The 26,295-nt window shown below is 38.4% G+C and overlaps 1 protein-coding gene across 1 annotated transcript in view; it reads right to left on the bottom strand.

Annotated features, from left to right (window-relative positions):
• Nucleotides 1–19,860: 19,860 nt before the first annotated feature.
• The window catches only part of LOC100733081 (uricase), a 32,924-nt gene continuing 26,489 nt past the window's right edge, over nucleotides 19,861–26,295 (bottom strand). The window contains exons 6-8 of the mRNA XM_013143100.2: nucleotides 25,331–25,454; nucleotides 23,154–23,237; nucleotides 19,861–20,388 (exon numbers count right to left, since the gene is read on the bottom strand). Of these exons, the coding sequence (XP_012998554.1) occupies nucleotides 20,314–20,388; nucleotides 23,154–23,237; nucleotides 25,331–25,454 (283 nt within the window). The 3' untranslated portion in view covers nucleotides 19,861–20,313. The remainder of the gene's footprint in view (nucleotides 20,389–23,153; nucleotides 23,238–25,330; nucleotides 25,455–26,295) is intronic.

Here is a 26,295-nt window from a genome sequence, read left to right as displayed (position 1 = left end):
AGACAGCTTCTGTCTCCAGATGGCTGCAGAAACCAGAGTCCTATTCCTTTCAGATCACACTGGATTGCCATCAAAGTGATCACAGTCTGCAGTAGATAGCAAATATACGTGTCACTTGGGGAAGCACCTCGTGAATGAGTGGGAAAAGGGGCCAGTATGACAAACATATTTTAAAGTAAAGGTTCATGTGAGAACTGATTAATATTGAATTTGATTGTTTCAACTCCCAGCAGGATATCAGGACCCAATGGTATTTAAGACAGTAAACGCCCCTTCACTTCCTCACCCCATGCCACTTTTAACCCTAGATCCAAAACTTACAAATGAGATTAAACTTAAAAGCTAGATCACAAACTGGTCACTGTGTAGTGGAATCTAAACTGACGTGTTTTCCATTGGGGAGTGTAGTATGTGCAGTATATTTTAATGAGGCTTAAAGTTCCTGTTTGTTATTATCTTCCATTTCTTGATGGTTACAACCAGCAACTTGATGCTTTTAAATTAAGTGTCTCGACTTTAAAGGCATTTGAGTTTTAGATACCACTCATCTCCTGCCCAGTGTGAAGCAAACACACACACACACACACACACACACACACACACACAGTCTCCTTAGAATAAGTTAATTCTGAAACCAGAGATTGCAAATAGATTTTTGAAAAACAAGGTGGCTTATTGCATTAGAATGTGCTACAAATTTGAGCATCATTTTTAATCCCAAGTGGACATGATGATGAATATGAAGAAGGAACCAATTGTTGGCAGTGTCTTCATCTGGCCTCAGTAAACTGTTTACATGAACATAGATTTTTGTCCCTCTGAGATTAGCATATGCTGCCAGGGACACACGTTGTCCTTTGATTGTATTAGTGAAATATGCCTTTGGGAAAATGTAATTTACAAAAGTTTAATGACCTACAGTTGCCCAAAACTACTCCTATATTTGGAAATCAAATGCAAAATGTGCTTACTGGCGGTGATTCATCTGTCTTTGACGATCCTTGCAAATGGGATCTGCAGGGGTCAGGTCTGGGCCCAGGGCTATTAAGTGTTTTCTATAATGATTTGGACGATGAAGTTAAATGTTCAAAGAGCTGAGTGCTGCAGGACAGATATGCCTCTTAGGAAAAACTTGTTAATTCTGCTTCTAAACCAGGAACAGAAACCACAGGAAGTGGAGGGAGTACATCGGGTGAATTAATGAATAGCTTGTTAGCTTCATGCTGTAGCTCCATAGGCAATTAAATAGTCTGGGTACCATTTCTGGCCAATTGTGGCAGTATTATACAGAAAGAGAGAGATGAAAATGATCACAGCCAAGGTCATTTGGTGTTTGTTGCTGCATGTGTCTTACAATCACTTGGAAGTGCAGAACCTCAGGGGACCATAGTGTGTAGCGGACTGGTGTCAACAATGGAGATCCTTGCCAGAGAATCCAGAGAAGTCTCTGGTTGCCTCCTAATAGGGAGATGACCTGATACTTCTTTGCTTCTGATCAGGATGTTACTGTTATGTGGTTGTCTTGAAGAAGAAATTAAAATGTGGAATGCTAAGACATTTCCAAACAGAAATGTATCCCTCTTCATAGAGCAAGGGCCGATCTAGCACCTTTATCACAGCACAGTTGAGGATAAGATCAGCGAACAAAGGCATAAATAATACCGAATGCACTTATTACCTACCAGGGATGCCTTGGCCCACATAACCATATCTACAAGCAACCTATAAAGTGATACATTACCAAGATGGTTTATGCTGTCACTGAACACTACACCATGGGCACTTTTGGTCACAGGGATTAAAGACCTTATGTTTCCAGAAAAGTGAAGAAATAAAGCAACAAATGCAAGTTTTATCACAAAGGCTTTTATCTGTGGCAAACATCCTGAGTTAAATGTCTTTTTTCCGCATCCAAGGCAGCAGAGTTCAGTAATTTGTGTTTCAGAACTTGTTTTTGATAGATTAAATTCTATTAAATTTAATTCTATTAAATTCTATTCCATGGTTGGAAACAGCTAACTTGTTAATAATAATATAAAACCCATCCAATTACAAACATTTTCAGGAACATTCAGGGAAACTCTTCAAGCACACAGCAATTCCACCCTTTTAAGAGTTAATGCTCAGGTTAGTGTTTTTGAGTTCAGGCCTGAACCCAAAGACTCTGGGTGAGATAGGCTATGTGCAGTGGGTGAAATCAATGTGCCAGGTAGACCTGAGCTGGCCTCCAGCCCCTCCACTTACCTGGCATGGGAACCTGGCTGAGTGTATGGCTCCACTGTGCCTCAGTGCTTCCTCTCTTCTTCCCTGCCCACAGAGCCAAGCAGCACAAGCCTAGCACTGCCCAACAAAATTATACTGTGAGCTGTGTGCATGGTTTTACGATTTCTGGTAGTCACCTTTTTAAAAAAGGAAAGAGGACCAAGCGAATGATTAAATAATTTCTATTATATGGTTGTTATATCCCAAATAATATCATTTTTATATGTACTCAATATAAAATTTTAATGACAAGCTTTGTAATCTTTTTAAGGTTTTTTCCTCTGAAGTCCAATGTGTATTTTGCACTTACAGCACATTTCAATTAGGTAATATACAAAAAAAAACCCCAATAACTTAAATAAGACTTTCCTGATTATATATATGCCTTCTGAAGGTCAGTTGTCCAGGGTTGAGATGCCTATTCCATAATAGTTGGTCCCCATCTTAACACAAGTTACTCCATCATCCCAACACATAGTTTCCTATATGGCCCAAGATAGCTGCTGGGATGTCAGTCGTCATAACTATGCTCCAGGCAAGAAGAAGCAATAAAAAAGGCACTTATTATGAAAAATTTCAGGCAGAACTTCCAATTATAAGTGACTTCCACATGAGAACAAGAACTCAGTGACCTGGAAATACCTAGCTGCAAAGGAGATGGGAACTGTAGTCTTGTTGTAAATAGCCAAGTACCAGAAAAACAAGGACAGGAGAGTGGAGACTGGAAAAGCTGGCAGTCTGATCATTCTGCTCTTGTAAGGCTGATTGGGAACTGAATGGGAGTCTATTGAACATTGACTAAGATGACATAAAACAAGCACTAAAATATGACTTTATTACTACAATCTCACCCAATATCAGGACTTATATACTCACAAAATTAAATGTGTGGCAACCCCATGTACCACTTATTTGTTGCATACTAAAAATGATTTTAGCTAGGGATTTAGCTCAGCGGTGTAACTGCCTGCCTGGCAAGTGTGAGGTCACAAGTCCCACCCCTGGTACAAAAAATTTTTTTAAAAAATAAAACAGTATTACTTCTATAGGTCTTTGGGTATTGGATAGTTCTAGAAATTTTATCTTCATAAGGGCACATATCAGAGCTCCAGTGATGCAATCGTTTAGCATGCAGTACTTATATGAGGGTATATAAGCCAAAATAAAACAATTTTTTAAAACTCACATTATTTAAACTCCTTTAAACAAGTGTTATGCTAACTTAAAGGAAATGCACTAAGAAAAATGCACATAAGTTTTATTGGACTCCAAATATCTAAAGAAGTTAGCTTAAAGTATATTCTAAATGTATCCTGCCCCTATTACAAAATGATAATTCAGTACTATTTAAGATGCTTTTGTGAAACTAATTAAAGGGAGCTTTGTGATACCTGTGTGATTTTAATGAAGGTTGCTCTAGGCCAATAACAGCAAAAATTAAAGACAAAATAAAGTTAAAATCTGAGAGGAGCAGCCTTTATTAATCTGAGCCAATTAGGTTGACATTAATTGGCTATTTGGACAGATTTCTATCATGAATTTTTAATGCTAAAATGACATCTCCCAGTCACCAACATACCTGTAGATCAGTCATCAGCCTTCAGCGTGCTGTGGATGCATAGCACAGAATAAATTAACATGTGCTTAATCCATTCATAATCAAAAACAGCCACTCTGGAGTCAGGAGGAAGGGAGTGCTTGACCAGGGATCAGGAGATCTGGATGTGGTCTCAGATCTGCAGACCCTGCACAGGTCCCTTAGTTTCTCCCGCTCCAGTAGATACCCACCTAAAATAAACAGCTAGAGCTTTATCTCAGCACTCAATTGCTATGATTTCCTAAGAGTGCAATGATTTGAGTTATATATGTCACTGCTCCCCTCCACCATTCAGTTAGAACTCAGCACTGTCACATTCTACATCATTTCCCCTTCGTAAACATTCTAAGAGTTGGTCTGATTAAGATCCTCTCTGAAACGTGCTAGAACAGCTGTTTTTCTTGAGAACTGTCAAGCTTGCTGATTGTACAATTCTTTAGATTTAAATTTAAATCACTTCCACTGTGTCGCCTGGTAAAAGTGTCTCCCTAGGAATAGAACGTCATTAGAGTCGGAGCCAGAGTGGAGGGGATTGAGAAGCATGCATTTCCTAGGTGAATCACAGAGGTGAAGGCAAAGATATTCTCACACTTTGGCTACCAGATCCATGTGCCTTACTTACTTGGGACATAGTTCTATATGAATCAAGTGTTTAGAGAAACTTTGCATACTGAGGACAGTAGCCTATCATCACAAGTGTACCCTCCAAGCTGACACTTGAGTCAGCAGCTTTTTAATAATTCAGTATGTAATAGGCCAATAGAGCATATGGTCATCTGCTGATTTCCATCTCTCCTTCTACTGTATAGTGAACCCTTGGCCTGAGTAATGTTGTGTGAGATTCTGTACATCCTTGGAGAGTATTTCCAGCTGAATTTTGTGGGCAGAAACCATGTATCTATTTTAGTCAAGATGAATCATTGCCCCTTTTAGAATGAAAGGCATCCAATGTACTCAACTTGCTGCTAAGTAGCTGGTTAGGTTTCTCAAAGATTGATGATATATCAAGTTAACACTCAGTATCAGTGCAACAGTTGGAAGACTGGATATTTGTAACCAAGGGTCTTTGGCAACAGTAAGTCAGATCCCATGCTTTTGGACATGTGTGTGGCCCCCACTCCTGCTACCACTTCTACTCTATTCTTGATTTCACTGGGGTTGCCAGTGACAGAGGCTGACTGACATTAGCTGGCCAAGTCATTCTGTCTGCTTCATTACTCAGTGTGCTTTCCATGGGAAATGCTCTTTGGTAGACATTAATTAGTACTTGAAAACAACCTTCACATTTAATGCTCACTCTCATAAGTCCACTTACAAGCCTCTTCCATCTGCCTATTGTATTCTGCCTATTAATTTTCTTCCCAGTTGCCTGGCCAAGCAAACAAGCCATTTGCACTGCCCATGAGTTTGTATACCTTCCATCTTACCTAGGGATATGTTACACAAAGTAGATGATGCTTTGGTGTGTTTCCAAAGATGGACTTATTGGGAGGATTTCCCTTCACCACCATCCTAAGATCCACCCTCCTCTTAGCAGTAAGTGTGAAAGTGCTGGAGAAACTGTAGTATGTAACGTGGGATCTGGGCCCCCTGATCATGTGTTTTCTTGTAACCTCCAGCCCTTTTTGTGCCTGGTCATAGCTCTCTCATTTCCATCATATGGGATACTGCTTTTAAGCCCACTAGATCCCAATACTTCATAGGTTTTATGGAAACCAACTCATGAGCATCACCTCTGATTACTGATCACTTATTCTGTTGATGTCCCATAGTCAGACATTTGTCTTTACTAAGATCCAATAACACAACAAGAGCTCTTTCTCCAAGTGATAATTCTCTGCTACAGGTAACTTGATGTTACTTCATAACCTTACAAGTCTATGTTGTAATTTCTGAGTTGAGTTTTGCCATTGCCTTATAAAGAACCTTTCCTTATCAGAAACATTTCTGCTAGTTATAAGTCAGAGGATTCAAGAAGATGGCTGAGCAGTAAGCAGCAATAAATCAGCCTTTCCAAGTTTCAAAATCCAGACACTGGAAAATAACAACTTGAGGAAGAAAATAAAAGAAGGGAGTGGATCCCTGGGATCCAGGGAGGAACTGATGGGAAAATTGGAGCCCACAGGGAAATTGAAGAGATAGACCACAATATACAGAAAAAGAAGGGGATAATCTACATCTTCTCCCCGGCTCCTGGCTCGTGTCCTGTGAGAAAGGAAGCTCAAATCCACACAGGCGCAGTGAAGGCAGGTTACTGCAAAGGTCTTCAGAGGGAAATGCGCCAGTGGAATGGAGCAGTGGCTGCTGTGCGCTATAACAGTTGGCGAATGACTCCAGTGCAAGCGTCTGCCATGTCCTCTGAGAAGGACGCCTGATTAGAAACCATTCTAGAGTGGGGCTAACTGAACCTAGGACTCAGAGGAGCCATGGGCTGTCTTCCTCTCAAGACTCTCAGCTTTAGACTTCCACAGTGACTGGGTGTGGGGCAACACTTGGTCACAGAGTTGTAATTAGGATGGTTCAAGAGACACCCAGAGTATAATAAACAGTCCAGGCTCCACCCCATGGCCAGAGGCCAGGCTCAGCCTGAATTTCCATGGATTTGAAAATCCCAGAACCAGAACCCCACTCTGATACTATAGCTGGCTTGCTGGTAATTACCCAGCACAGATCTGGGCTCTGACTGCCTCTTTGTGTACTAGAGAAAGCAGATTGACGCCTTGAGCTGAACAATGTCACAAAACTGTAGACCCCAGAAGATAGCAAGGTTGAAATCACAGAGAAATTCTTTTTCTTTTCCTTTCGTTTTCTTTTTTGTTGTTGTTATTGTTGTTCATTTGGGTGTGACTTTGTTTTTTGTGAATGCGGACACTGTTATTAGTTTTTGTTATTGTTTTGCCCTTTTATTCCCTTCCCTTCCCTCTCGTCTTCTTCACCCCTTTCCTGAGGCTAGGGTGACCTTTTGTCTTTCAACCTCACTTTTAATCTCTTTTTCTTTGTTTCTCTGCATTTTTCTCTTCCCCTTTTTAAATTTTGTTCCCTTAATCACATCTATCTTTTTACTCTCTGTATGATTTCTTTCTTTCTTCTCTCTCTTTTTCTTGTATCTTCTATTTCTTATCAGTTTTTTGTCCTATCTTTACCCAATTCTATAGACATCCTACTCCCAATAAGGTTCTTTGTAATAATTCTCTCTCTTCCTTCTCATATCGTAGCTTAGGGTTTCAAAGTTTTCCTTTTGTATCTCTCCCTGCATTCTCAAATTATAAGTCTCTAATAGTTTCACCATAAAATGTTGTTAATCTGAAAAATTACTTTTGAATTCTTTTCTACCATTAGCAGAAATATAGTTACATTTAGTAACTATATTAACTGTAAGTCAATACCTGAACTGTCTTAATGTTTACATCATAATTGACAGCTTCTTCTCTAGGTGGTACATAACTGATATTTAAAGTACCTTGAATCTAATTTGTCTTGGGCAATACTGTGGTAACTGTTTCACTTGATATTAACAGATCAAGTAAGTGTCACTATTTCTCTGTAAACCAACACTCAGATTGCTTTTTTTACATTAACAGTACATTCTCAGAGAACTTGGTTGCTGGGCTAACTACACTGAGTCCTGTTTTTCCAAAACAACCAAAGTCTATGGCAAAGAATTATAGTTAGCCATGTCCAAAGTACACCACTGAAAAGCAACTAAAGAGATTTCAGTACCAGCAATAATTAGTATTCACAAACCTCAGCACAAAACAGACAAATAAAAACATGGGAATAAAAGGCAACAAAAAGCTTCCCAAACTCCCAACCTCCCCTAAAACCAATCCAGAGGACACCAAAGAGCAAATAGTGTTAAGTCGCACACCTGAATTACTCAAAAGCATTGCAAAGGAGGTCAGAAAACTGTTCAAAGAGAAACTCAGCAGGATTACAGAAGATATAACTAAACATATAATAGAATTAATAATCAAAAAGGACCACTAATAGAAAAACAGATGAGCAAAACAAAACAATACAAATGATGAATGACCAGTTCACTAAAAAATTAGAGTGCATGAGCTTTCAATGAGAAATAAGGAGGTTAAAAACTATATTGAAGGTATGGACAGCAAGACAGATGGATGCGAGGACAGAATTTCAGAACTAGAAGACAGTGATGCCTTCAAAGACCAGCTACTCAAAGACATCTTAAAGGGGCTGGGGATTTAGCTCAGCAGGCATAAGTGCCTGCTTTGCAAGCACATGGCCATAAGTTCGATCCTTGGTACCGATTAAAAAAAAAAAGAATCAAAGACACCTTAAAAACAAGAGAAAATGAAAACTTGATCCAACAACTGTTAGAAGATACAAAGAAGATTAATCTAAGAATAACTGGAATAAATGAAAAATTTAGAAGCTAGCACAAAATTTTTTTTCATGGAAATAGTGGCAGAAAACTTCCCAAATACAGGGAAAGAAATATACAGATAAGTGATGTATATAGAACACAAAAGCCATGACTAAAAGAGAACCTATCCATACCACATTATACTCAAAATTCCAGAAGTCCAACAAAGGAACAAAATAGTACTAGACTTTCTGAATTAGTCTCTGTTGCAACTACTCAGCTCTGCCATTATAACAATAACACAACAGCAACCATAGACTGGACACATGCAAAATGTTCCAGAACAACTTTATTTATAATAATAATTGGTGAGATAGATTTTGTCAATCCTTTTCCCAGGCTGCTGGCCTCAAAAGCTTCAGTGATGTGTGGCCCCCTTTAGGTATCTGCCATTCTCCACAGTACCAGTGTCACCTCTTTTAATCCAGTCCAATTAGCATTATATCATGAATACAATGCACCAGTGTGACCTGCAGAGTGTCCAGAATCTCCAGTCTAACATGCAAAGGCTGGGAGAATTAATAGAGCAAGACCATAAATGTACTCACAGTGGTCCAGCCGAGAACAGAAACTATTTCCCCTTCTTGCTTGAATTGAAATTGTCACGTGTTTTACCAGCATTCGTATTAGTTTATGATGTGCTGTACACTATATACAGGTCTGATGGCAGGGAGGTGGGTGTGGATCCCAAAGGTGCAAGTGTTTCCTTGCAGGCAAGAGGAACCTGCTAGCTTTTAACAGAGGAAAGTAAGCCATTTCTGCTGGCCAGAATATTCAGGGAAAGCTTAGGATACACAGTTTCAAGTGTATTAATCAGGAACCTGCCCTCAGTGTGATATACCTGTCAGGGTTAAGAATTCAAATTTCTTGGAGTGCTTCTATCCTGATAATTAAGTCTTGGGCTCAAGCCCAAGCCTTTTCTTTCATCTGGATATGAAGCTTCTTTCTGTGCTGCCAAGAGGGTCTCCTTTCAGATTTTGCCTTATGTTGGCTTTGTTGACAGTGTCTCACTGTCTTTCTTAATGCATTAAAGCTTCCAGAAACACCCATTCAAAAGCTCTTATAATAACTATTTCTCTTAGAGCTGTTAAGCACCTGAAATATTATCCCAGCCAATTTATTTATTTCCTTTAGTACCCCAGTCTAATTTACCCCTGGGGAAAATATCAATCACTGCATGACTACAGCACTCCAGGGACTCATGGTCAACTAGCCAGTGGGTGACCCAGCTCCAACATCCCTGTTTAAAGTCTTATTTCTAGAATTATTCATAGTATCACATGTCAGCTTCCCCAAATAAGCAACAATGAGCTCTAAGATTTGAATGCAGGATGTTCACTGGGATTGCTCTCTGTAGTGACACTGTGAGAAATGAAAGAAGCAGATTAGGCAGAGAGAAGTTGAACAGTTGTAATAGGACCCTGAGCCACTCAGAAGTTCTGGTCATGGAGTGGACCTGCAGAGTTGTTCCAACCTAGGCAAGGGACCAGGACTTCATCTATTAAATGGACTAGACATTGGAAGTGAGCTGCTTCCAGGCTGTGAGTATAAAATTCAGAGAGATGGTCCTTCAGCCAAAGGACTTCTTGAAGAGAGAATCAGCTATAAGCCACCAGAGGCCACACTTCTGGCACTGAGGGGATGAATGCTTTGGTCTCAACAGAAATCTGGATAATGCACCCTAACATCTTAAAGTTGTTGCCTACGTCACTGTAGGCAACAAGAGATGTAGGTCTAATTTTAAATCTTCAGCATGTAGAAATCCAGTTTTTTCAGCATTTTATTGAATAGGCTTTCAATAAACACCTTTGTCAAAGGTGTTTATACCTTCCTTGGTAAGTATGTTTGGAGTTGCTTCTGCAGCTTCTAATCTATACCACTGGTCCTCAGATCTGTTTTTTTTTTTTTTTTTAATATTGTTTGTTTGGTTTGTTATGTTTTGTTTTATTTTGTGGTACTATGCTATTTTTAACATACTAGGTTTTTAGTATAATTTCAAGTGAGGGCTTGTGATGCTCCCTGTTTTATCTCTGTTGCTCAGAATTGCCTTTGCTATTCTAGGTCTCTTTTGGATCCAAATGAACTGATAATTCTGAAAATTCTCTCTCTAATTCTGTAAGATATACTGTTGGAATTTTGTCCAGGATAGCATTAAACCTGTATACCAATGTTGGAATTATGGCCATTCTCACTATATTGGTTCTTCCTACCCAAGAGCAAGGGATACCTTTCTATTTTCTAATATCCTCTTCAATCCTCTTTTTCAGAGGGCTATAGTTTTCCACATAGGGGCCCTTTTCGTCCTTCATTAGATTGATTCCTAAGTATTTCATTCTTCTTGATATAATTGTGAAAGTTTCCATACTTACTCTCTCTGTGAGTTTGTTATTCTTGTACCTGAAGGCTATACAGAAAAAGGGTAGAAATAATACAGAATATCAAAAAAAATAATAACACTAAGAAATCACTAGTTGATACATTGCATATTGTCATCTTAGAAATAGTTGTTCAAGTTACAAAATCAAAGCATAAAAAGTGGGCAGTCAAACAATGATGGTGCAAAACCATTCTGCTCATGATCCAACAAAAACTTAGTAGTATGATTATCTATCTTACACACTTAAATGTAAGTGATTTTTGAATGTTGACTTTGTATCCAGTAACACTGCTGAACTTGATTATGAAATCTGGAAGTCTTTTGGTATAATTTTTAGTTGCTTCTGTGTAGAGCATCATATCATCTACAAATCATGATAATTTAACTTCTTCCTTTTTTTATTTTTATTTTTTTTTAATTTTTATCGGTACCGGGGATCGAACTCACGACCGCCTGCTTGCAAGGCAGGTGCTTATGCCGCTGAGCTAAATCCCCAGCCCCACTTCTTCCTTTTTTTACATTTATTTCTTTTATTCTTCTCTCTTATATAGTTGCTCACACTGTTTCCAGAACCTTACGGAATGAGAAGTGACAGTGGACATCCTTATCTTGTCCTGATTTTAGAGTGAAAGCTTTCAGTTTTTGTCCATTTATTAGGATGTTGGCTGTTGATGTATAGTAGATGGCTTTATCAGTTTCAGATAAAGACCATGTATTCTGATTTTCTGTAGGGGTTTTACCATGAATGGGTGTCAGACGTTGTCAAACACTTTTTCTGCATTGATTGAGATTATCATATGATTTTTGTCCTTGGCTCTGTTAATATGGTGTATTACATTTATTGATTTGTATATGCACCCCTGGGATGAGTCCTATTTGGTCATGATAAATAATCTTCTTGATGAATTGTTACATTCTGTTTGCAATATATTATTGAGGAATTTTGCATTTATGTTCAATTGGCCTGTAGGATTTTTTTCTCAGTTGGGTCTTTGTCTGCTTTTGGTATCAGGGTAATTCTTGCTTCCAGGAATGAATTTGGGAATAGTGCTTCCCTTTCAGTTTCATTAAAGAGTTTAAGAAGTGGTATTAGGTCCTCTCCAAATTTTTGTAGAATTCAGCAGTGAAATCTATCAGAGCCTGGGCTTTGATTTTTTGATAGGTTTTTTAATTACATCTTCAATTTCATTGACTGATATTGGTTTATTTAGAAATTTTATATCTTCTTGATTTAGCTCAACTCATATATATCTAGGAATCTATCCATTTCTTCTGCATTTTACATCTTATTAGAGTACAGGTTCTTGAAGTAAGGATAGATGGTCTTCTGGATTCCTGCAGGATCTGATGTGATTTCGTCTTTTTCATTCCTAAATGGATTTGCATCTTTCGTTTTTTGATAAGGTTAGCTAAGGGTTTTATCAATTTTATTTAATCTTTCAAAGAACTCTTTGATTCATTGATTCTTTGTATTGTTTTCTTAGTCTCAGTTGCATTAATTTTTGCTCTGATCTTTATAATTTTCTTTTGTTGGGCTTGACTTGTTCTTTTCTTTCTAGAAGCTCAAGGTGCAACATTAAAGTGTTTTGTTTTGTTTGAGCTTGCTCATTTTTTGTGACATGAGTGCTCACCGCTAAAAATTTCACTCTAGGACTGCTTTCATTCTGTCCCATAAGTCCTGATATGTTGCACTGGCATTATCATTTACTTGTAGAAACTAATGTTGTCTTTAATTTCATCTGTGACCCACTGGTTGTTCAGAAGGATATTATTTTTAATATGCCACTTTTAATTTCCATCAGTTTATGAAGTTCTTTTGGTTTCTTTTACTATCAATTTCCAATTTTGTTGCACTATGGTCTGATAATATGCATGGGGAATTTCAATTCCTTTTCATTTACTTAGTTATGTTCTATGAGATAGTATGTGGACAGTTTTGCAGAACATCCCGTGTGTAGCTGAGAAGAATGTGTATTCTGATGTTGTAGGGTGGAACACTCTGTAGGTATCTACCAAGTCCATTTGTTCAAAAGTTAGGTTCTGTTCTAATATTACATTGTTAACTTTTTGTCTAGATGATCTACTTGTGGCAGGAGGTATGGAAGTACCCCAATATAATTGTATTAGTGTTTATTTGATTTTTCGTGTCCATTAATATTTTTTATATGTAGTTGGATGCATTAGTATTTGCTGTATATATATATATATATATATATATATATATATATATGTTATCTCTTCCTCTTAGATTCTTTCATAAGGATGTAGTGCCCTTTGTCTCTCTTACTCTGACTTGGATGAAATCCACTTTGTCTGCAAATAGAATAGCTACTTCTGCTTTTTTCTGGGTTCTTGTGGCATGGACTATTGTTTCCCACTCTTTGATTCTGTCTATGCATTTCTTTTTTAAGTAAAATGTGTTTCCTTTATGCAGCACATTGTTGCATCTTGCTTCTTGATCCATTCTGCCAATGTTTCTTTTGATTGATGAATTGAGATCATTAACATTAGTGGTTATAACTGATATGTATTGACTTATTCAGTCATTGTCATGATATTTTTCTGTTGTTAGCTCTCTTATTTTTTCTTCCTTTTATTTGTTTGCCTTGCCAATTGCATTCATTGTCTTGGGATTCAAGGAGTTGTATTCTTTTTTTTTTTTTTTCTTTTTTTTGGTAGCAGAGATCAAACTCATGACCTTGCACTTGCCAGGTAGGTGCTTGGGCCACTGAGCTAAAGCCTTGGCCTTATGAGTTGTAATTCTTTGTTATCTCTTTCTAGAACATGCGTGAGAACATTTTAGAGTGCTGGTTTGGTGGCCAAAAATTTACTCAGATATTCTTTTCATAGAAGTATCTTATTTCTCCATCAATTTTGAAAGATAGTTTTATAGGTTACATCAATCTGGGTTGAAAGGTTGTTTTCCTTTAGGGCTTTAAATATTTTACTTCAAGTCCTTAATTTGAGGGCTTGTGAGAAGTTAGCTGTGATTCTGATGGGCTTTCCTTTGTAGGTGATTTGTTTCTTTTCTCTAACAACTTTTAATTATGATCTTATTTTGAGTTTCTGGAATCATGACTTTTACATGTTTTGCTGTAATTTTTTTATCATGGCTAACTGGAGCTATATGGCCAATTATCTGTGTGACAACCCCTTTTTCTTTGCCACCAGAGTTACATGCTCTAATGTCTGTGAGCAGAATTTTTTATATCATTTGTGCTATCTCCTGATTTTTCACTGACTCCAATCAATACTATGTTATTCTTCTATGCATCACCTAGCAGCTGCTGGACTTATTTCTCATAGTCCCCTGTTATTTTGAAGAAATGTTTCTTTTCATGATTGGTAACTCCAATCCTGCTTCTGTATCTGAGGTTCTGTCCTCACATGGACTTATTCTGTTGTGTATACTTTCAATGGAATTTTTAATTTCTTGGATACTTATTTGAATTGATTTTATGGGTTCCATTTCTTTCCTATATTGGGCATTGATGGTTACATCATTTTCCTAAGCTCCTCTATTTTTCAAATCTCTATCTACTCTAGAGTCAATAAACATGCCTTTCATTGTGTTCACCATCTCTGTAGTTATCTGAGAAATTATTTCTGATTTGATCTATTTTGTAGAGTCTCTTTCATTTGCTTTGTTGTTACCATTTGAGTCGAAATGGGTGATTTTTTAATTTTTCCACCTCATTGCCCCCTAGGTTTGTCTTTGGCAAGCTGGAAGTCTGGGTTTTCATTTCATTTAAGTGTCTTCTCATTTCATTTCATTTCGTTTCATTTTGTTTTAGCTTAATTCCTGAGCTGATGTTTGAATATTGCCCATGGTGAGTAGCTTTATTGCTAGTATTTATAACCCTTAGGAAATTATCACTTCTCAGAGGTATCTTCCAAATGTAGCTGGCATTTGGTTTTTGAGTGTGTTGCACAAGCCTACTCCTTCAATTTATTGGGTGATGAGAAGCTTATGCTCACTTGGTCCAATCGCTGCTTTTTTGACACTGGTCTATAGTATCTTTTGTGGCTTTTATTGAATTTTAGTCTTGGTACACCAGAAGAACAACTGATTAGAACAGTTATGTCACTATGATTAGAGTGTTACAATCATCCATAACAATTGCATCAAACACAGCCTAAAAAATGATAAACTCAGATAATTACTAACTTGCCACTTTTAACTGTATGAACCAGATTTGTGATTATATAACAAAATCTAAACCAGATAATTGTATACAGTAAATTAGCCCTTACTATGGCAAATTTCCCCTTTAACCTCTTTTAAAGAGGTTAAAGGGGAAAAATAGAGAAACAGAAGGAGAAGAAAAGATTAGAAGCAAGGCTGGAGGACAAAGGAAGAGGCAGACTTTGGGAAACTGGTGCACGACACAGGGAAAGAGAGAAGAAAAAAATCAAAAGAACAGAACACACAAAAAAACTAGAACCATTTTCACACTCACATAAAAATAAAAACAGTGAAGAAAAACACACACACACATACACACACCCTCCCCGTTATGGATTGAAAACTGGTGGTCAGCTTAACGCCAGTGGAATTAAATCAGCATGGTGCTGGGCATAGATGTTCCACCTGAGGAAAGTTGAAAGCACAATTAGAAACATAGAGAAGAAGAAGCTAGGCATTGTGGGTTTCTCTAAGTGTTGCTGTTTGAGCCAATGGTTCTCCTGGAGGAGTCTGTCATGACTAGCTTCTCCAGCGTGGGATCTTGTTTGTGAGAGTGGCTGTGGTTCACTTTGGGGAGCTCTGGTCCTTACATGGAGCATCACTTCCTGGCTCTGGAAGGATAGATGTGTGCTGCTTAATCCTCAGGAGAAACTAGTCATGCTGGCTTTCTGACATGTACTTGACTGTTATTATCATCTGAGCTCAGGACCTCCGTGTTGCTGAGGGTGGCTGTGGTGCTTTTCAGGACAGCCCTGGTTCTTATTCTGAGCATGACTCCTCAGCTCCCGTGTAGATCCCTCAACCTACAAACACATCTCCTTCACTCCACAGGCATACACTTTCTAGATTCCACCACTGACCTTTGGGCCTTTCCAGTGCAGATCCGTAAAACAGACTGGCATGAGTCCTTCTCGTGGGCTCTAGACCTCCAGCTGGATTTGTGGGAGGCATTGTCATGGGTTCTAGGCTTTCGTCTGGACTCATGCAGGATATTGCTGTGGGATCCAGGCCCTTGGCTGAATATTCTATGTATTAGGTGTTATGGACAGATTTCCTGTACTTTCTTGTGTTAAACTCTGGGTGACCATTATAAAATAATAATATAAAGTCTGACCCTGATTCTAATTGTTCTCTGTACAACCCCTGACTACAACACCCTTCCCTCCCCCCAAAAAAACAAGGAGAGAGAGAGAGAGAGAGAGAGAGAGAGAGAGAGAGAGAAGAAAGAAAAAATTTTCACTTCATGGTGTAGCTCACTGATAGACAACATGGGAAGACCAGATTTAGGTCATGTTAATTAATGCCAGCAAGCCAGCAATAGCTTTATGGGAGAGCAGTGTATAATCCCAGAAAGCTTGCACCTTTATTTCTCCTAAAGTTCAGGTATGTTTTGGCTATGAGGCTTGAAACAAACATGTTTATCCTGCAGCAATTGGTAGATCTTCGGCATCCTTGAACTTTGCTTGAGACCAAAGATGGAGCCAGCACTTGTTCTGAGTTCTGAACTCAGTTGGCCCTTCTTCCAGATGGCTACCAGGCTCTCAAATGAGGAGTCTACTTTGTGTGTTCAGATGAACTCCCAACCAACATCAAATGTCTTTACAAAAATCATACAGGAAATATCTGACAGAAGAGAAGAAAAAATGTGGTCATAGAGGCAATAACCACTGAAGAACAAGAACACAATCACTCCCAGAGCCTTTATAAGGAGCTTGCCCTGTTGATTTTGGATTTCTCACCTCTACAATTAATTATGAGGTGGTAAATTTCTGTAGTTCTAAATTGTTTATGATAATTTGTTATAGCAGCCCCAAGAAACCAGTATCCCTGACATATTTCTCTTTCTCATGTAAAGATATTCTTATCTTCTGTGTTAGACTGAATGTATTCCTCATGTGGTAAATTTATATTAGACTAATTTATACCTTAAGGATAGGGTTTTGTTTTGTAGTATAGATTGAGGCACCTGTAGAGACATGAATGAGCATTCTTTGGGAAAAACATATTCTCAAAATGTTTCAGTAGGCTCCAAAAACCTTCAAGAATTGTGAGAGGGAGTCTAGACAAATGGGAGAATATGAGGTAACTGGACTCTAAAAGACATGAAAATAAATATTGTGATTACAAGCAGACTGAGTTTGAGACCTCTGGAAGCAGAAGGGGTGTTTGGTCAACCTGAAGCCCCTGTCTTTGGAAACAAGCTTTGGTTTCCTCCTAATTGCAGGTATGGAGACAAAGTTTACAAAGGTGACTATAAGGGTAAACTCAACACAGCTCAGAGTCTGAAGGAAGGAAATGCTTTTTCTGGACAAAGCATAGAAGGTTTTAAAAAAGCTCAACTTTCTGCAGTTAAAACCTGCAAGAATTGAAAAATATCAATTCTGTTTTAATGACAAATAAGTAAAATGCTACTTTAACAACATTTCTTTCTCTTATGTGAATGTTTTAAAGAGAGAGAGATAAAGAAATTTCTAAAAATAAAGAATAGTATGGACTTAAATCCAATGTTAAAAAGAAAATGAATGGGTCATATTTTCTGAATGTGTCACTGTGAAATGTTATATGATGAGACTTGCAAGATACGAAACAAGCCTTAGGCAGAATCTTGGTTGACAAAACTACAAGTCCCAAATGATAGCCTCTTGCATGGAACACTACATAAACTACCTCCACACAATTCAGGGCATTGGAATCACCTGCCTGACTCTTCCATAAAATTATTCGGCACTGGGTTAGGGGAAGGACAAGGAGAAAGAAGAGGGAGAATGCTGTTAGAGGATTCCTGTGCGAGAGCCAACAGAAGGAGGTGAAACATCCTTCACCAAACAGGAACTTACTCCTTGACAATCAGATAGACTACAGCTCTCTCAGCGTACATCTGGATATAACATCCAATAGCTCATTTGCTGCCCATCACAGTGAATATATTAAGAGGTCAGGAGAAGCAAAATGTGCACATATATAAAATGGGCCACAATTTTTATTTAAGGATTGTGTTCTAACATAGGCTTTTTCTTCAAAAACAATGTTTCTAAATTTTACACAAATAAGAGAACATCAAGTAAAAGAGGCCTATGTACATTTTTTGTTTGTGGGTTTTTTAGGCATTCATGTTAGACTTTCCTCTTGGAACAGAATTATCGAATTGACAGAATGTACTAACCATTTGGCCTTGCAATTTACATGATGTAGAAGCACATTTTGTGGCATGAGGATTCAATGTAGCATAAAACCTTCCTTATCAAATTATTTCCTTCTTCTTACCCTATGTTCTTTCTAAGTAACCACTAGCTTGCAAATGGCCTCCAGCATCTTGTGGATTTGGTTGATCTCCCTCTCTCACTTGACTCACACAAGCCAATGATGGAATTTGTCACCTAGTCATCTAATAGACTGGTACCAATGCAAAGAAGGCAGGCTATTTATTATATCTGAGCAACATTTGCCTAGAAAAGTTATGTATCAGGCACCAAAACTATCATAACTCTTACAAACTTTAAGCCATTCAATCTGCAAATATCAATAGAGTAGTTTCTACTTTCACTTCCATTTTATAAAAGAGAAAAGTTATCACATGTTTAGTAAAAGGTAGAGCCAGAATTTAAGTAAGTTTGAGTTCAGACCATTGCTATCAATTAAGTAAGTGTCCCCAAATATCGCAAGTTAAATGCTGGGTCACCAGAGTGCTGTTAGAGGGAAGCCCCAGGGACTTGTAGGAAGTGCTTAGGTTATCAGGGCATGTTCTCAAAGGTCAATTGAAGGAATTTGGTGTGTCCTTTTTGATTCCTGGCTCTGATATAAGAGATTCAGCTCCTCCATTTGCTTCCACTAGAAGGTACCACCTTTGCAAAAGGTCCAAGGCAATGGGACTAACTGAACATGGATAGGAACTTCTAGAACCGTGAGCTGAAATAAACTTTTTCCCCTTTTAAGTTAATTTGGCATAGTATTTCACCATATTGATGTCAATGTGAGTAATCCAGTCCTACTACTTTAGGTTGGAGTAGTATAATGATGAATAAAGTAAAATTATTGAACAACACTGAGAGCTCAAGTATAAGTATTTCTAAAGTAATGCAGTTATTCATTTGTTTTTAATTAAAGGTAAATTTTAAAAGAGATAATTTATATAGAATGCTCGATAAATAGGTTTTAACCATGGATTGTTGAAATTATAACTTTTGAAGCTTTTCAGAATATATACAGTAGTGTTATGGTTTATATTGAATGTCCCCTCATGGGTGAAGCTTTTGGGAGGTGACTAGATCACAGGTGTGTGATACTCATCATTGGATTAGTGCACTGGTGGGTTTATAGCTGGGTATGATGTCGAGAAGTGAAAACTGGTAGGAAGAGGCAGGTCACTGCTGGACATGGTCTCCAAGGGTCCATACTCCTCCTCTTCTTCCTTTGTTTCTTCTCTACTTCTGGCCTTCGGTGCCATGGACTTTCTCCTCTGCCATGCCCCTCTACAGTACTGCTCTACCTTGGAGAAAGTCAACTACAGACTGAAACCTCTACAGACTGTGAGACAACTCCTTAGAATTGTGGGTGTCAGGTCCTTGCCTCAGTAATGAGAAAGTAGCTAAGGCAAATATTTCTCTGATCATGAAAGCAATAAATATTCATACTAGAAGTCTCTGAAAGTATATGGTGGAAAATTGCTCACAGTTTATCATCCATAAATCACCCTTGCTGGTATTTTTATATATATATACTCTCTTATAAAATATATATGCACCTTTCTGTACATTGACTTGATATTTTCACATATATAATTCTTTTTATAGGTGTATTTATAATCTATACATTGATTTCACATTTATGAAATGTGGCTCTTTGTGCCAAAAGCATGTATTAAGAGAAAAACAATTTACATTGATCTGAACACCCCAATGTGTATTATATATTCTCTAAGTGTTGTAAAGCCATAAAAATCAATACATAAAATCATGATAGTGGTATCATACTAGAAGTGAGCTACCAATGACACATAACTACAGAATTTTTTAAAAATTCAAATATTCAAACAACTGAAGTCACAATGATGAAATTTTCAGAATAGTTTAATTACATTTTCTGCATTACCTAGAAGCATCAGTAAAATGAAACCAATAGCGGTTTTTTATACTTGTGCTCATATTCATTGATGTGACCTCCATTAATACATGATCATTTTTAATAAAATGTTTAAATATCTCCTCTAACATAGGAATTAACAAAACCATCCAAAAGAAATATCATTTTATGATTGTTCTAATATTATTCAGCATTTTTAAAGTAAACGATCCATAAAACATATTATAATTACTAACAAGATAATCTGCATGATGCCTTTTGCTGAGTTAGGTATAAAGAAATAAATTATTTTATAGAGTAGAAAGTATATACTGTAAATTAATATGCTGGGTTGAAATTTTGCATATTTGCATATTGCTGGTTATCACAAATGACTTAAGGAATTCCTCAGCTAAAATGGACTGCTATTGGTGGTCACAATGTCACAGCTTTGAAGACAGCTTCCTCTTGACTGTACCAGTAATTTTGCCATATGGATTGTCTAATGGCAGTAGGACCTGCAGAAAAAACACATAGTAACTTTAGAGGCATGAAAACAGTCCTCTCCTTCCTATGAATCAGTATTAAAACAACAGCAAAAAAAAACTCAGCAAAATATATATGCCTTACAGTAAAGTTACTCCACTCATGTTAATGCTTTATTTTTCTGGCAACAGTTGAGAGATGCATTGATTTTTTTTTTCCAGAAAATTTAAAAGATTTTTTTAGAGTTATAAATGTTTCTAGAATGCATTCCATATCCCTGTTTTTCTAACAGAGTGTAGTGAGTACAATGTGACCTTTTCTGGATGACTCATTTTGGACATCAATCATTGTCCAATGCTATAATCCAGCCATGCCCTCAGGAGCATCTGAGGTTCACATGGCTGTTAGTGCAACACTGAGTGACTCCAGATATTTTGGCTTTCAGAGCTTTTCTGTGTTCCCACTCTGTCATTTGTCACTTGTTTGCATTGTTAGTGTGTTTGTACTTCCTGTTTCTCATAGGTTGACTGTACTTTGTGCACACCTGGGCAAGAGTCCAAGTGTGACTCCAAGCAACCCCAAAGTGTAGAAATGGCATGTTCAGCCACTTGGTGGGGGGGCTTCATGCAGAAGCCCAGGGCTTCCTGCCTCCAGGACCCCAGCAGGGACTTAGGAGGGAGCTGTGACTCTGGCACCTTAGAGAAAGGGACACTTGGTCTCAGCCCATAGGCAAGCCCTTGAAAAGATCTGTGCAAGCCTGAGGCTCAAGGGGCCCCAAAGATAGCTTCTTCTCTCTTTCTGGGATACTGAGCTAAGCAGTATCTAGTCATGACACTTGATTCTGACTGTCTCTGGAGCTCATTTGTCCTCCCTCTGATGGACATGGCTAGGATTAATTTTAGGTATCTGTCTTGTTCTTTAGCAGGCCATCATTGTAAAAAGGCTTTGTATAGCCTAATTAATGAAACTCTGGCCATGAACATCTTTTCCATACTCTGAGGCAGGGCTGCCTCATCTTTCAGCTGAATGAAAGATGTCTGGGACACTGTGGGTCCCTCTCTGCAGCTCAGAGCTCTGGTCACCTCTATCAGACATGCTTTCCAGTGTCACCTGCCCATGTCCATGATGGTACAAATCCCAGTGGTGTCCAGTGGTGAACAGTATTTTCAGAACAGAAACAAGGTACCTGGCCCAAAGATTGCAGGGCTCATAGGTCATCTGGCCAAGAACATAGGACCTTCTGGAGAATATGAATACAAAACTGAAGCAGCACAAGCTGCGCACAAGCCAGGAAGAGAAAAGCCAGCATCTCCCAAGAATCTACCATGCCAGGACTTGGGACACCGACCAAGAAAGCAATGATCCAACCTTCCTGGCAAGCAGAGCAAGCCTATGGTGCATGGGGTGAGAATCAACACTCTCCCACCCCTTTAGCAACCAGATGGTTCCAAGGACAGTCTGAGTTGATAGCAACTAAGGAACATAAAGTGACTAAATACTTGTATTGTGGCCAGCGATCTGAGCATCCGTTCAGAGGATGACAGTTGCTATAAAGCAAAAATGGAGGATTTCCTTCTATCTTGTCTTTGAAGGCCAATACTGTTTTCACTGTTTTGCATTTTTTCAGATTGTTAATTAATTAAGATTAATTAATTTATTCAATATTATATTTTGATTGGTTTTATTGGTTTGTTTTTGGCTTGATTTATTCATATTATATTTTGATTGGTTTTATTGTTTTGTTTTTGGCTTGATTTTGCTATACCTGGTGGAATGGACAACTATTGTGAAGATAACAAGATATATATCATAGGTATTATTTTCCCGGTATCCTGTTCTGAAGTTCTGTACCAATTTTGCTACATTGTCTTGATTGGCTCTGTTCTGTCTTTCTTTGTTGTATTTTACTATCTTTAAAATGGAAAAATATGAATACAAGACTGGGAAAAGAAAGAATAAAGATGTCTCTCATGGAAAAAAAGAACACAGGACCTTCTGGAAGTTCATTTATTGGAATTTACCCACCAAAAAATATGATTTTATAGCAGCAGAACCATCCCAATAGCTAGCCCTTTCCATATCTCACTGTTCTACACATACTAAAAGAACTCACCCAACTCATGTTTTCAGATGTATCACATGAAGAAATTCTACCATTTTGAAAGTATGGGGAAGGAACAGTTCTGATCTCCCAGGAGCGGACCACACAGGTCACCAGTCAGGATTTTAGGCTCTCTGTTCAGACACAGTGAGTGGTTTAATCTTCCACTACAGCTAAAAATAATTCAGGGCCCATGCATTTTCCAAGACAAATATTTTCTCTCAAAAAATGAATTTCTTCATCTCACTTTGTATATTTGCCATTAGAAACAAAAACACTCTTTCAGCTTTCTTGTGTGCATTGTATGCTACTGAATTGCCTGCTTAATCAAAAGATAGAAATGATGAAAGGACATGAAAACAGAATCTTTTTTCTCTCTTTGTTGCCTCATGATAGAATAATGAAGTCATGACCTTGCATGGCACTTTTCCGACAAGTAGATCTCAGAGTTGTTTCCTTGGGCACACTCTGTTCCTCTTTTGTGTTTTTCTCTCTCCAATCCTTATCTCTAATCATTCACCCACTTCTAAGGTACTCCAGCCTCAGGCATTGAAACACCTCCAATCAGTGTAACTATAAACATTCCCCAAAGCAGTAGCTGTTAAGAGTTTCAGTGACATTATATTCCCAAGTTTACAAAAAGCCATAAGAAGGCTGCAACAGAGGTATGTTTGAGGTATTCTAAAGTTCTCTTACCTCTTCTTTGTTGATCAGTCCCATTTTGGACATGTCTATGTTAACGTAGTGAATGTTTGGCAGGCTGATTTCAATGTCTTCTATCTGAAAGCCACAAGAGTAGGCATCATACCGGGCCACAGTGAGTCTCTCTATCAGACCGACATTCTCTCTCCTCCGATCCACCCCTCAACCTCTGAAATAGATTCCAGCTCTGTCTTTGAGGCACTGTCTGATGTTCCTCTACCTCCCAACATTTTCTCTCCAGCTGATCCTATTATCAGATGATAGGCTCACTCCTCTCCCCTCAGTGTAGAAAATCTATTTTTTTCTTCAGAAAAGTAAGGGCTTCTTGAGTCCAAAACCTGGGAGAACTCTTTGCACCAACCTGGCTTCCAAGAACTGGCCGTGCCACATTCTAACTTCTTTTTCATGTTGTTTTTTTCTCTCTGGGCCTGTCCCTAACATCTACATGTCGGGGAGTAAGAGTATAGTTGGAAATTCACATAACAGATGTATGAAGGCTATAAGTTAAGCTATTAAAAAAAAAAAAAAACTTTGTCAGATATATTCCATTTTTCTACCTCAACAACGATATCTTCATCACAATGTGGAAAGCCCAGTTTCAATTTAGTTTTCTGACCCTTGGTGTGCCATGCCAGGACATTGCAACATGGGAAGAGTTAGCCAACAGCCCCCGGTCTGTCCCATCTCCTCTCTGAGACTCACAAGGATAAACATTTCAGCTTGCAGTCAAGTCCCTCCTGCAAAAGTCCACTACTTTGTTTATTCTTAGGCCTAAGACTCTACATACCAATAGCACGATCTGCCCTCTGGAGACAGAAAAGGTCTGCCTGCGTTCTGGAAGTACTGTCAGGGTACTTTGGCAGGAAATTCTGGGAATGCATGAGCCACTGAAGAGTGAGTTGCTTTGGCTCCATTAATTCACTCAGTGAAAGGAGGCAAAATCAAAGTAAGGGCTGAAGGATCCTCTGAAGTGCTGGACCATCAAAGAAGTTTATTCTGTCCAGGTCTTAGTATAGCACTTCTCTCTTTTTTTTTTTTTTTTTTTTTTTTTTGTCTTTTTCGTTTTTACCGGTACCAGGGATCGAACTCACGACTGCCTGCTTGGAAGGCAGGCGCTTATGCCGCTGAGCTAAATCCCCAGCCCCTTTCTCTCTTATTTCTATCATGACCTGGGCTCAGGGCCTCCTTGCAAATTTCTGCAGTAGCAGACCGTCAAATAACTTTGCCTGTGGTTCTTCATCCTTTTAGCTCATCACACTGTCATCATAGTGATCTTCCTAGAGGACAAATTATGCCACAGTACACATTGCTTATTCTCTTTAGTGGTTCCTATGAGCAAGTGCAAGTACAGATTTTGTAAGTAGACTAAAAAGGCCCTCTTGACTGGTTTTGACTTCATGACTAGCGAGCATGGAAAGACTTTCCCATAGAGAGCTTTACATACGATTGGCTCTTAACAGTCAATGACTGTATTATGCTGCCTTTTGTCTTCATTCCAACTCTGATCCAGCTCCCTTACATATAAGCCCAGATTACCCTTACCTTCTGTAAGGACAACACACAGACACACACATGTACGCACACATATATGTATGCTCTTCTTGTGGGTGGCCCTATCTCACATCTGCTTTAGACACTTCCTCTGTATTTCCATAATAACCTATTATCTGTTGCATTGTTTGTCTATTTGGCTTTCTATTTTTTTTTGCTCAACGATTGATAAGTGCTTTGAAAGGAATATTTCTAATTTATCTTTGCATCATTTTCTACCATCAGAGATAAAATAACCAATAATTTCAAATAAATGCTAAACAGATCGAATCACTCTATCTTTTGCTCTCTCAATCTCCTGAAACATAGACCCTCCATCTAATTATCTCTCCATCAAGGCACTAAAATGTCCTGAATATAAATTTTAAATCAGAGACAGGTGGAAGGGACTCACAGAATTTTCAACAAAACTAAAGATCTGTAACAGTGGCCTGTGTTTTTAGGTTGGACAGATTTTTTCCATTTTTTGCTCTCTTCTCTCTATAACAAGCTTTTGAACAACAACAGATGTCATTTTTCATGTGTCTTCCACTTTCTTATTTTAACTCTCCACTTTTTCTCAGAGCTGACAGGAGACACAACTTCTCTCAGTCTTCAGAATGCCAAGGAACTAAACATACCTCGGGAACCTGCCTCAGGGAGAGCACCTGTATGTCATAGAGGGTCTTCTGGACAGAGGGCGAGTACTCGCCTTTGTCACAGGGCCCAGCAAATTTTTCCAGGATAATGTCCCGAACAGTGTCCCTAAAGCACAGAGAAGAAAGCTAAAGATTCTCATAAAGTGGTGTTTCAGTTATGCATTATAGAGCTAAGACATAATGACATTTCTGCCCCCCAGAAAAAAGTTATTATTTTAGAAGAGATTATATCCTGTAATGTTAAAGAGTCACTTCCCATTTCTCTACACACACACACACACACACACACACACACACACACACACCCATACACATATTCATATGCATACACAGACATACACTCAACAAATGCTGAACATCACTAGCCTATCTTCATAGATGGGTACCAGGGCCCAATAGGCATTTGGGGGTAAATCTTCCACATTTGAGAAACCTATGAAAGGAAATCCCAAAAGTCTAGCCCTCTGACAGCTGTGCATGTTGTTTCCTTGAACCTTGGGGATTTGACTCTGTCCAGACTCTGTACTAAGCCTTTTATGACTGTGTCATTGAATTCTCAGTACAGCTGAAGTGAGAACCATACTAATATCCCCAATATAGTGCTGAATCTGAGCTTCAAAAACACATAATCTCCTCTGAATTGCTGTCTTTAGTAGGAGGCTGGGAGCACCACCCCGAACCTAGCACGTTCAACCTCATGCTCTTCAACCCGAGGACTGCAGAGGCCTGCTGCCCAGGGGGAGAACTTGAAATAGAAAAGGAAGAAGGGAAGTCAGGTGAGATTTTTCCCCAAGCATTTAAAAACCTACATCTAACAAAAAAAATGGAGAAAAACTATCCAGTGGAAGGAAGCTACATGGAGGCTAGGAGCAGATTCTAGCTTATCATAAGCTAGAAATGTCTGGCAATTAGAGTTTTATTGAACGAATAAGATACCTAGTCAAAAG

Source organism: Cavia porcellus, unplaced genomic scaffold (genome assembly GCF_034190915.1).
Source record: "Cavia porcellus strain 051 isolate PalLab524CR breed Dunkin Hartley unplaced genomic scaffold, mCavPor4.1 scaffold_1, whole genome shotgun sequence".
In the NCBI taxonomy this organism is placed as follows: domain Eukaryota; kingdom Metazoa; phylum Chordata; class Mammalia; order Rodentia; family Caviidae; genus Cavia; species Cavia porcellus.
Note: the sequence above shows the minus strand (reverse complement) of the source record. Positions and strands in the feature narration are given on the sequence as shown.